The sequence below is a fragment of the Typopeltis vanoorti genome, chromosome 1, assembly GCF_054136105.1.
Source record: "Typopeltis vanoorti isolate ZY-2024b chromosome 1, IOZ_Tvanoo_1.0, whole genome shotgun sequence".
NCBI classification, from domain to species: domain Eukaryota; kingdom Metazoa; phylum Arthropoda; class Arachnida; order Uropygi; family Thelyphonidae; genus Typopeltis; species Typopeltis vanoorti.
This window is the reverse complement of record NC_143549.1, coordinates 128,209,085-128,221,938: the sequence shown is the minus strand read 5'-3', so window position 1 is coordinate 128,221,938 and position 12,854 is coordinate 128,209,085. Positions and strand designations below refer to the sequence as shown.

The 12,854-nt window shown below is 34.0% G+C and overlaps 1 protein-coding gene across 1 annotated transcript in view; it reads right to left on the bottom strand.

The window, feature by feature from the left end:
* Positions 1-12,854, bottom strand: part of LOC150110416 (macrophage mannose receptor 1-like) — a 77,954-nt gene that overhangs the window by 44,888 nt on the left and 20,212 nt on the right. The window contains exons 5-8 of the mRNA XM_090393609.1: positions 7,819-7,915; positions 6,725-6,847; positions 5,406-5,531; positions 4,487-4,644 (exon numbers count right to left, since the gene is read on the bottom strand). Coding sequence (XP_090249735.1) covers positions 4,487-4,644; positions 5,406-5,531; positions 6,725-6,847; positions 7,819-7,915 — 504 coding nt within the window. The remainder of the gene's footprint in view (positions 1-4,486; positions 4,645-5,405; positions 5,532-6,724; positions 6,848-7,818; positions 7,916-12,854) is intronic.

The window sequence follows — 12,854 nt, the reverse complement described above, 5'->3', positions numbered from 1 at the left end:
TACAGGTTTGGGTTAAGTATGACCGGATGATGGCGTTGTCTATCTCATTCTTTTCCTCGATGCATTCAAAAATATCGGTGACGGCTGTGGATATATGAATAAAGACCTGCTACCCACCTATTACGAAGAAGTTAAGGGTAAAGCAATTCAGCCTGCACTCTTTGGGAAGCACTCAAGAGAAAGACATATGTAATATGCCTTTCTCTTGAGTTAATGATTTTGCAAGCGTAATAAATTATCAATTTTAATAATGATAATTTTAGGAACATTGTAATTAAATACAGATTGCTCTTATATAATAAAGTATTAATTTGAAGATAAATTAAAATCATTGATAAGATTTCGGCCTTTTTAAAAGTTTGATGTTGAAATTTTAAAAGTTGGAGCAAAGTGACGAAACTGAAACAGTTTTGAAGTTTAAAATTTTCAAGGAAATTTTGAAAAATGTTTGTATAATGCATTCAAAAAGAAATGCAATCCACGGAAGAACTGACGTTATGATCTGTACTTCATATTACATCATCTTTGCTTTGCTCTGCTTTCTGCTTTGCTCGTAATGGATTCTATGAGTTTTAAAATGATTTAAAAGAGAACCACAAAGAGAAATAAACCTAAGGTTTATTTCTCTTTCTGTCCACGAAGAACAAAAATGGTATGTGCTTCCATCAAAGAATATTCATTTAAGAAAATCACATGGGAAAGGAAACATCAGAACTAGCTTTGCTTTCTTCCAAGAATATGATTTTCCGAAGGAAGTTCACTTCTCTTCGTAATCTCTTCAGTTCTATTACAGAGATTCCAAATAAGTCCATCAAACACATGTACAACAAATTAAGTAAAGGGGAAGTGTATAACCGTACATGTTAAATTGAAGAATGAAAGTATGTTCTAAAGAGGAAACCTGAAGGACATTCAAAATGTCATTCTAAATTAAAAACCCAAAGACATTTGTAAAGAAGTCTTATTTATTAGTATCAAGTTAATGGAATACATGAGTTTCCCAGAAGACAACAGCAGTGACTTCCAGTAATTTTGGTAGGTTTCTGAAACAGTTGACTACTAATGCAAAGAAACTGAACTACTGGTCAGGGACCTACGAACAACAGATCTTGGATACTGATTCTCAGAATATGATTGCACCCTGCATATTCGAAAATCCTCCCAAAATATATGAGACCCTTTACATCTCAAAATATTTTGATTTGTAAATGATCTTTCTTTTATGAGATGCTAACTGAGAATATGATACTGCCATTGGATAATCTTTATGAATTGTTTACCAGAGAAGCCACTAAAATATGTTTTAAGAAGATAATTCGATTGCTTATATGTCAAACAATAAGATGGAGTTGGAGTGTTTGAAGTCTATGTTTAATGGACAGCGGATTTCAAAAAGATTATGGTCACCAAGAAAACCAGACGTTAATCTAGAGTTGATAATGAACATTTTTAAGAATACTGTTCGAATCAAATAATGAGAGAGTTCACTGGAATAGCTACAACTTCAAATTCAATATGCAGAATAAACTTTATGTTATGCTGGTTGGTAGATAAAAACCCATATCGACCAACATTACATAACTTGTTGATTAAGACCAACATTACATTATGTGTTGATTAAGATTATTGCTTTTTTAGGTGGAAGATGATTTTTATCACCTGGTGTAAGATTACTGCCTTATTGGAAGCCTGAGGTGACTTAACAATAAACGAGATCTATTGTATAATAAGATGTTATCCCCACCAGTTCTTCGAAGTTTTTGCTTTACTCTTTCTTTCTTTCTGAACACACTTTTGCTTCATGGAAAAAGCACCTTCTACAAAGTATATGTTAAAGTAAATAATTTACGAGAATTAATCACATGAACCGGTAATTGTAACAAAACCATGTTTCATAAAAAAATATTTTATTTAATAGCAGAAAAAATAGGAGATAAATATTTTATTATATGATTATATTGTTGTCCGGTTAAAAGCAAATTACATATTTTTACAGGAAAGACCTCTGTGGCACTTGCAGTGATGTAGCTAGAGCTTTTCCCGCCCGGGGTGGTCCAAGACTTTGCTGTCCCTCTCAATACACACCAAAAATACTACAAAAAGTCAAAGCGATATAGGGAAAGAAATTAAAACACTATGTTTATTTTTGAAGTAAAACTTTAATTTCAACATTCTAAAATGTTATTTTTCTTGCTGTTCTGTTAGCAAAATCATCGCTGACATTGGCGAAGTCTATTTCATAGTAATGTAGGTAATTCTTAATCAATTTTATTTAGAGAAACTCCTCTGATAACTAACAACACTTACAGCAGTTGTGAGGAAAATTCGCAGTAGTATTACACTATTTGGAACTGAGTTCTCGAGTCTGTATTTTAGAATTAACTGCAAAAGTTCAAAAAGGTATAGAGTGCCGCCCGGGGCGGATCTCCACCCTCCGGTCCTCCCTAGCTACGCCTCTGGGCACTTGGAATTACAAAGGATTTTAATTTACAGCGATTTGAGTTACAATGGGCTGTACAATTGCAATATTGGAAACCTTGACCACCAAAATTAGAATTTTTGCGGGCACATTCTCTTAGACTTATCTCAATATCAGGAACTTCATGAACTGAAATAAAAGTTTCCTTACAAACGGTAAATTCGTTCATCGAATAGAGTTGGTTTAAAATACCATATTTTGTGCCTAATTTATATATTTTCATTCTCAATAGAAATTATAACAGCTATAATATTCCGGTTATCGGTCTTAGCCCTATCTACGTCTGAAATTCTTATCCGAACATTTTCTCCTATATTTGCAATTGGAAATTTAGTCATTGGAAGTCGTAACATTTTTTCAGCTTGCTTCTTAAGTGACTGCTTAGCAGAGTTTCGAGATTCTTGAATTTTTTCTGATTTCATTGAGTGCAAAAGATGCGCTTTCCTTACTTTTTTCATTATAAACTAACCTAATCTAACCTAACCTGCTAATCGATAACCGGAATATTTTCGAGTTTCTTGAATTTTTTCTGATTTCATTGAGTGCAAAAGATGCGCTTTCCTTACTTTTTTCATTATAAACTAACCTAATCTAACCTAACCTGCTAATCGATAACCGGAATATTATAGCTGTTATAATTTCTATTGAGAATGAAAACCCATATAAATTAGGTACAAAATATACCCACTCTATTCGAGGAACGAATTTACCGTTTGTAAGGAAACTTTTATTTCAGTTAATGAAGTTCCTGATAGTGAGATAAGTCTAAGAGAATGTGTCCTCAAGAATTCTAATTTAGGTGGTCAAGGTTACAATGGGCTGTACAATATTCCAATTGTAAAGCCCATTGTAACTTCAAATCGCTGCAATTTAAAAAGTCAGAAATCCTTTATAATTCCAAGTGTCACAGAGGTCTTTCCTGCAAAAATATGTAATTTGTTTTTAACCGGACAACAATGTAATCATATAATAAAATATTTATCTCCTATTTTTTCTGCTATTAAATAAAATATTTTATATGAAACTTGTTTTTATTATATTTATCAGACCCTTTAGGAATTATTAATAATTACCGGTTCATGTGATTAATTCTAAATACATTATTTACTTTAACCTCATTATTTGGTTTGTATTAACAATAGCCGGTAATTATTAATAATAACCGGATTTATTACATTATGTTATATATTATAATATAATATTTGTTATAATAATATAACAAACCGTTATTGGCTTGTATTAATAATAACCGGTAATTATTAATAATAACCGGATTTATTACATTAACGGTAACATATACAATGTAGAGTATGAAGACAGATTGACAAAATGCAACTTGCAGAAATTGGTGGATAGAAGGAGGAGGGGGGGGAGGATATGATTGAGACATATAAGCTGTTAAGAGGTTATTACCAGATTAATGTCGGGGATGTTTGCACAGAATGGGTGAGGATAGCAGGAGAACAAGAGGTCATTCCTGGAAGCTGTATAAGGAGGGTGTGAGCAAGGGAGTGAGGAGCAGGTTTTTTGCATGAAGGGTGGTGAGTGATTGGAATGCTTTGCCCGAGAGTGTGGTGTATGCAGAGATAGTGAATATATTTAACGCACAGTATGATAAACTGTGTGTATAACAGTGGACTTCCCAAGATGAGTCATTGAGTCCATGGAGGATTTTATAATAATAATAAAAATAATTATGGGCAAGTGTTTACGTTTCTTTCTAAACACGTTGTTGCCTCTTTCTATAAAATTACAGACATGCATCCAGTAAAAACTAAATCAAACTTTGAAAGCCTTTGGGATCTAAACTTTTTACAGAGAAAACATAACGAATAAGAGTTCATGTATTAGCATAACTTAAATTTGTCTTAAGTAATACAGAAAAGTGTACATCTTATAATGCAAGCAAGAAACTAAATGTAAATAAGATACAAACAGCTAATCATTTACAGCCATGTAATAAATTACATTTTACTACGTATCATAACTTCTTGGAATTTTTCTTACCGGTTTAGCGTTATGAAACTTTGTTGGTTGTTTTTGTCCCCAATTAGTATAATCTAGAGGAGAATTATCTACCCAGAAGTACTCATTGCTGAAAATACCCTCACGAAGACCTATCCAACTGTTAGTTTGATATGTCTTCATCAGATCTGCCAGGAAAGCTAGTTAAATAGAAATATAAAGGAAAAATAACTATTAGTAAATAAGATGTTAAAACATGAGATTTTTAATGCATTTTATTTTTGGAATGGTCTTCTTAGCACGTCTTCTTTTTTTTTACTGAATCTCGCACACAAACAATACCATCTTTATAATTTAAGTTTTCGTTTTTAAACACAGTTGTTTCAAATAATTTTCTCCCTCAGTAAATTAAGCAAATGCAATTTAGTATGCACCTATCAAACATAAGCTAAGAGAGAGAAGGAATGGAGGGTGACTGGCTGATTGATGAGTTTCTTATTACTTCTCCAGATATATTTTCAAGAATAGGGAAAAAATCCTCAGTAACTGCTTTACCCGTGCTAATAGTTTCAAACGTTTACCACGAATAACAAGAACAAGAACAATGTTCCTCTCTAAATGCATATGAGTCTATCTATATGAGTAATGGCATTTCCTTATTTTAAAACGATGTTTCAATGTAGCAGTAAAGACAGTAAAGTGGTCAAAAATGGATATCTTATGAAATTAATAAAATCATAACTGATGTTTAAAAATTATTGCAAGATGTTAATGTATTGTTTGCAATTTAAACAATAAACGAAGATAATTTTATGCCGAATGATTCTCTCACTAATATGTGCGATTTCAGCATTACCATTCAGTGGGAAGATTAAAATATCTTTTTTTACCATTAGCAAAATATTTTAGAGAATGCAAATGAAATGATATTTCTTTAAACACGTGACAGCGATGCACTTACTTTGTTCTTCCTTGTTATGGATGGACGCTAGAGTACCACCTAAACTTATACACTTCTTCAAGGCATCTTCCCAAATTTCGTTTTCATCGCTTCTACATTTTCCAAGAATCATAAAGCATTTATTTCCTAGAAAACGTAAATGGAAAACATGAGCTACATTAACGTTGGAACACTAAGTTGATTAAGTAAAAATTTTAAACTAATAAAACACATACCTTGGTAAGAGAATTTATTCCAAGCACCATTAATACAACACCTTACACTAAAAGAGCAATAAAAGAGAACGGAGTAAAAAAACTAGAAAAAAAAATGTGCTACATTCAAGCAGGATCCTTGTTGTTTGGGAATACAGTTGAATCAATTAAGGTGGACTATGTCTGTGCTGCCTGTGTTCTTCTGGAAAGTTTGCCTATTTACAAGATGAAAACGTTTCCTGCAGGATGAGAAACCTCTACCTCCGTATGAGATCGAATATCTCACATTCAGTTGAAAGGCCTTTATAACCTTTCGATTCGCTTCCTGAACGAATTCGAATCGACTTTCCAACTGAAGGGCATTGCCGATACTGACTGAGCTACGGAGTCTCGATCACGTTGGGAGGGGCTAACATATATATTGCTAATCACGCCATACATGCAAATCATTAGTAGCATGTTAGTACCATGACTGGAGAAGTAATTAAGGATAAAGAAGGGATCTTTTCACAAGTTTCTTGATAAGCTAGGGTTGTACTCATTGGGAAAAATAGAAACGGATTTTCCAAGAACAGATGTAGAAGGAATAAAGGAATATATGAGAAGTTGGTACGAAATGTTTGAAGTTGGGAGATGTGCGAATGTTGACTAGTGGTTGCTCTAGTTCTTACGTAATTAGAAGAAATTGAAAGAATGGCAGTGGGCAGTTCAGCAGGGCAACGCCCATGCAAGTACCGATAAAAAAAGGCATAATGCAGAAATGGAGCATCCATGGGAAAGGGATGAGATTAATGTCTGTGAGAGAAGGATCATTTATTAGGCGGATTGTTTATTTTGTTGAAAGGTCTCATAAAGGTTCTCAGAGTCTTGAAAAGGGATTTGAACCCATGCATTTTAAATCAAAAAGAACATTTTCGTTAGTGACTATACTTCGGCCTCTCGGTGAAAAAGAGAGAGAGAAAGGAAGGGTGATATTAAATTGGAAACACAATATACTATATTGTAGATTTGCTATAAAAACGATAGTTTCGAAGTTATCTGTTGCATTTTTGGAGAGTGCGGTAGTAAATATGAATAGTTAACTTCTAATATCAGCAAAACCATAAACAATTAGAATCCACCTACCAGAAGAAAGCCAAGGAAATGGACAATATTTGGACAACGCAACATTTTCTGAAAGTATGTCGGACAGCTCCTCATTATTTTTGCACGCGACTGCTGTCTTCAAACTGCAGTTTTTCTCTGCACCTATAAATAAAATTAAAATGAAACTGTATGAAAATGGAATTATATATACAACAGCGAATTCGAATTAAATTATATTTCCAGAGAACGAGAGAGAGAGAGAGAGAGAGAGAGAGAGAGAGAGAGAGAGAGAATGGGTAAATGATATCACTATTTTATGAAAAGCTGGAAAAATCTAACGTTATTTGGAAGAGGAAGAACTGAATGCTAAATTAGTTTGTAAATGAACTAAATAATTTTTCAAATAGATATATTCATCTATAACAAGAGCCATTCCAAGAGTTCTTTGTTGGCTGTTGAAAAGCGAAGTTGTCTTCCATTTATAGTTTTTTTTCATATGAATTCCATTCAAAAAAGGTTATCAAACAGATCGTACAATTCAATAGTATGCAGTGAACTTAGGGTTAGATAATCGGCCCATACTTTTGTTGGACAGACTAAAAGCATCGAGTTTCAAGCCAATTCATTCGTTTAATTAACATTGTGATAGAAACACAGGGCAATAAAAATAATCTACCATCTAAAGATTTCTACAAACATTCATCCCACTAACTTAATTTTGTGCTTCTTCGTAATGAATAATACATTATTGTTGATTTTACGTTTATCTCTATTTCGGTGCCCCTGCTGTAGAGACCCTACTCAGTACTTGTTAAAGCCACTTCAGGCCTCTAGTGAGCGATTGGTGCTCTCACACTTGGAGAAGAAAACTGTCGCTTACTTAATCACTTTCAAAAACAACTGTGACACAGCTGTATAGTTGGAAAGCAACACATTATTCAATCGACTGACCAGATACTAATGGCGGGAGGAATGAAGCTCCAGTGTTCCAGGCTTCTTAAGGGGATATGAAAGCGCTATAGTAAGTGTCACTTCATGATGTTACACCTTCTCAGTTGCAGTTCTCATATACGAATAATATAAGCAAAAAGAGTAGAACATACAAAAAAGGAATAAGAACCAAAATAGTTTACCTTTAATAATCTGGCAAGCAAAATTCTTTTGGGTTATACATATAGCATCGTTCCAGGTCCATTTTCCGTCACGAAACCACAATTCAACACATTCCTCCTAATGGACAAAACGACATACTGAGGGTGTGTTTTATATGTCTAAGTAATAATCTACATTCATATCAAAACAGTATCGCCAACATATAGCCATTAATAAAAAATATAATAAAATAAATTCTATTCAAATTTAGTAAAAATTAACTAATTCATTTATTTATATACTAATTAAAATATATTCAAGAGTAATTAGTTAATTAATTAAATTTTAAATATTTTATTTAAAATTACTTCAATTTTAAAATTTTAACCTTTTAAAATGTATTAAATATTCCTTAAATTTAGAGCGTACTTTAATAAACATTTGATCACATAAATATTTGTGGTATAACCCCCCTTCCTTCATTATTTTAACCAAAGAATGTTGCTATGTTATAATCTGTAATGTAGCAACACATCCAAAAACAGCCTCTGATCACTCTTGTTATTATTGTTAGGTCCTGAGAACACTCGCATAATTATCATCATCATCATCCATTCACTGACCACTGCTGGTTCATAGTGATAATCTATCCTAAATGTTCATATTTCTCCATTTTTGAACTAAATTATCCAATCGAACTATTTTAACCGATCTCATTTTATTGATTTTCTTGGACCATAATTACTTTAATATTCTCTTATAGTCTATTGATATGTACATCCATATTCAAATTTCTGTTGAAGTTGCATTTATTCCACTCGAAGTTTTCCGGAATAACAACAACAAAACAAAATTCCTTGGAACTTGAAATTAATGAAACTTGGAACTGGAATGAAAATAAGTGATTTGCAAACTAAATGAAACATTTACTCGCTACGTTTCGCCAGCTCAAACTACCATTCTCACAGGCACTTTTAAAACACGCATCAAAGAATGAGAAAGCAATGCAATCACGTACATAGAGGAGACATATATGTACGTGACACAAGGTGTCACGTACACAGTTGGATGTTCGTGGTGATCTAGGAAAAATTTGGAGCACTGCAGCAAATCATTACAAAGAGAGCTATTGTCGATTCTATACCCTAGTTCTAGGCATCATGTATGCACTGTCACTAGGTTGTATCCAGGCTCTGAGATCAGCGTGTTTCAAACCAATGGAATGCGTCTCACATGTTTGCTAAGAGGTGGACCTCTGTCTTCCACGAAGCATGAAGATAGGATTTTGTTTATAACAGCAAAACGTTATCGACGCAGGCAAGTCGGCTCCATTCAAGCACAGTTAGGAAGATATCTCTATAAACAATGACAAGACGTCTGCGATAACTAAGCCTATGCGTCCGAAGGCTTGTAGTATACATCCCTTTATTCACAGTTCATTGCAGAAGACGTTTTCAGTTGTGTTGTATCCATACAAATTGCACAAATCACCAATGGGCAAATGTACTCTTTACAAATGAGTCATTTTAGTCTTTCCTCCGATTCTAGACTACATATAATCTAACGTGAAAATGGTACTGCTTATCATTGCGAGAATGTTCTTGAAAGGGATAGATACGGCGGTGTTGGGGTCATGGTGTGGGGAGGCATTATGCTTAATGGACGCGCCAAGTGCTGGAAAGAGGGACTAGGACTGGTGAACGAGATTGCAACGAAGTTCTTCAACATCATGTTCGATTGTTCCGTGGTGCTGTAGGCGAAGAATTCATTTTTATGGAGGACAGTGCAACATCACATTGTACGTGAGCAGTGACCGAGGATATTAATCCAATCTAGTGGCAAACATGCTCCCCAGATCTCAACCCATAGGACTCGTTTCAGAAGCAATAGAGAAATATTCCTCCAAAAAACAAACAAAGCCTTATCCTTGCTCTGAAGGAGGAGTGGGTCAGTTTTCCTTGAGAACGTTTGAATCACTTGATGCTAAGCATGATACGACGTTGTGAGAGCTGCATCACAGTGCAATTAGGAGTGGATGTATTCTATAATGAAATGTCTCTGCACATAGTTTTCTATAAGCACTGTACATTAATTCCTTAAATACGTTCTTAGGAAATTTGTAGCTTTTTCCAAAAACGTATTGCAATTTAAATTTATAACACATTTTTGTGTAATATAATTTATTAATATGCTATAAATGAATTTATGTGCGAGTCATGAAAAATCTTTCATATACAAGTAAAAATGTAGTTCATCCTTAGTTTTGGACACCAGTGTAGCTTAATCTCGCCTCTTTATTAGAAGAATTTTCTACTTATGTGATCTGCATGTTCGTGCACAGTGATATAGAATATTATATTTGACAAGAAATTGCTTTCTTCAGATTCTTCTTTTCATCTATATTTGTACTAGCATTAGTATACAGAATATACATGTAAAATATCTTCGAGGAATAAGCTTTTGTGTTATGGTATATTAAGAAGCATCAAGTTCCTTGTTATCTTCCATAATGCACAACACATCCAAAACGAAATATAGAACGTCATATATCATGATAAGAGTCTACTCAGAGCGGTTTTAACTTTTATTGAGATCTGCCATTCTATCTAGATTCGTGGAAATGCTGAAAGTTAACGCGATTGGCAGAAGTCCTAATTAACAACCACCATAGCTTATACTAAACTCTGGATTTAAGACAATTGTACAAATTGAAAGTATAATAGTTCAATACATATTAATACATCAACATTTTATTACAATTATATTACAAATTTGCATAATATTATAATAGTCTACAATGGTAATCAAGGATGTTGTTTGTTTTTGTTGTAGTTCTGAATTACCACCAAAACAAGTAAACTATAAGAACAGTTATTTTGCGTATTGATTGGTTGTTAATCTGGCCAATTCTCCTGTCTTGTGGTATTTAAAGCTGCAGTGTTCATTAGGTAAAATCCTGTCATCGAGCATGAGACCGATTAATTCACCTTCAGTCGAATAGCTTTTTGCAAATTGTTTTCTCATGGTAGTGGGATTCCAATCCAGATTTTTCAAATCAAAAGAAAAATTCATCAAATAAATTCGTGAATGCCTAAAAAAACTGAATAAGTATGTGAAAAATTTTAAATGAAAAAAAAAAAAAAAGACAATAACCTAAGAAAATAGGCAAGTCGAAAACATTAACTGTATTCTCAATGCCGACTAAATAAATTAAGCAACCATTTTAGTGGTCAAGCAAAGTGAGGATCCAGCTGAATAAAGTTGAAGAAATGTATCTGAGAAGACAGAAATGTTTCAGATCGCTAAGCCAACAATATACAAGCTAGTGGTCAGAAACCAGTTTAATTCTCCGACCTTCATTCCTAAAGAACTCTTTCTTACGAAAGTTGAAAAGGCAGCTGCACAATTACCAAAACAAACTGCGAATCTACTTAGGATCGATGCCATCTTTACCATAAACAACAGTTGTCGTCCTACAGATAATCTATCGCTGACAGAAAGGAAAGCAATACACCAACTTCGTAACAACAATGACATTATTATCTTACCTGCTGATAAAGGGAATGCAACTGTAATCTTAGACAAAGCTGACTACCATTCAAAGATTAACAACTTATTAAGTTCTAATATGTATTCTAGGCTAGAAAGTGATCCCACAAGAGAACTTCATAACCGTACAAACAATCTTCTGAAATCAACTTCTGAACTACCTAGACACACAAGACTATCTCTCCGCTCTTTCCATCCCCTCATTCCTCGGTTGTACGGCTTGCCTAAGATCCATAAGGCTGACACTCCTTTAAGACCTATTGTGGAAGGGATTGACTCACCAACATACAATCTGTCTAAATATCTTGCAGCTTCTTTAAAACATTTAGTTGGCAATTCCTCCTCCTTCATCAAAAACTCTGAAGATTTCATCTCAAAAATAAAAAATTTGAATCTTTTAGACTCTGACAGAATGGTGAGTTTTGACATCGTATCTCTGTTTACGAATGTACCTACAGATGAAGTTCTGACTCTTCTTAAGGACAAGGTTTCTAAAAAAATGTTTGCTCTTCTAACTCACTGCATCAATTCCGGCTATTTCTGCTACGAAGATAAAATATACAAACAAACTAGCGGTTTAGCTATGGGCAGCCCTCTATCCCTAGTCTTAGCTAACTTTTTTCTAGAAGATTTTGAAGAGAAAGCTATTTCCTCAGCTACTTTGAAACCTAAACTGTGGTTACGCTACACTGATGACGTCTTCCTTATCTGGGGACATAGTTTAGAGTAACTGCAAAACTTTCTAAACCATTTAAATAATCAACATCAGAACATTAAATTCACATCAGAACTAGAGATTATCGGCATTCTACCCTTCTTGGATCTAAAGATCAACAGATTAACTGATTGTCTTAAATTTTCAATTTTTCGAAAAACCACCCACACTGATAGATATTTACATGGTTCTTCTCATCACTTCCCACCTCAGAAACTGGGCATCATCTCCACCCTTGCCCATCGAGCAAGATGTCTCACTTCCACAGAAGAAGAACTTCAAATAGAGCTTAACTTCCTGAAAAACACCTTCCTAAATAATGGATATTCGTCTCGTAACATCACTAAACGTTTGAGACTACGCCAACATCCTCGACAAGAAGATGATTCCAACCCTATCACTCATATACAGTTACCATTTATCAGCTCTCTTACCCTAAAACTAGCTAAGATTTTGAAGAAATTCAACATAAAGACCGACTATACTACTCTGCCAAAACTTCGTTCTTTTCTGAGTCGACCAAAACCAAAACACAACCAACTGCATTTTCCTGGTGTTTATAAAGTTTTGTACGACTGTGGTCGACCTTATTTTGGCCAGACAGATAAATCTGTTTCACTTCGTCTTGAGGAACATAGACGTGATATCTCTTACAGTAGAACACGAAAGAGCGCCCTTTCTAGTCATGTCCTCTTCTCGGCAAACTCTAACCTTGAAGAACAGTCACATCAAGTTGACTGGGAACGCACTACAAATTTATATATATGCAAGGATGAATTCGAAAGAAGAATTATCGAATCAAAAGAAATAGTT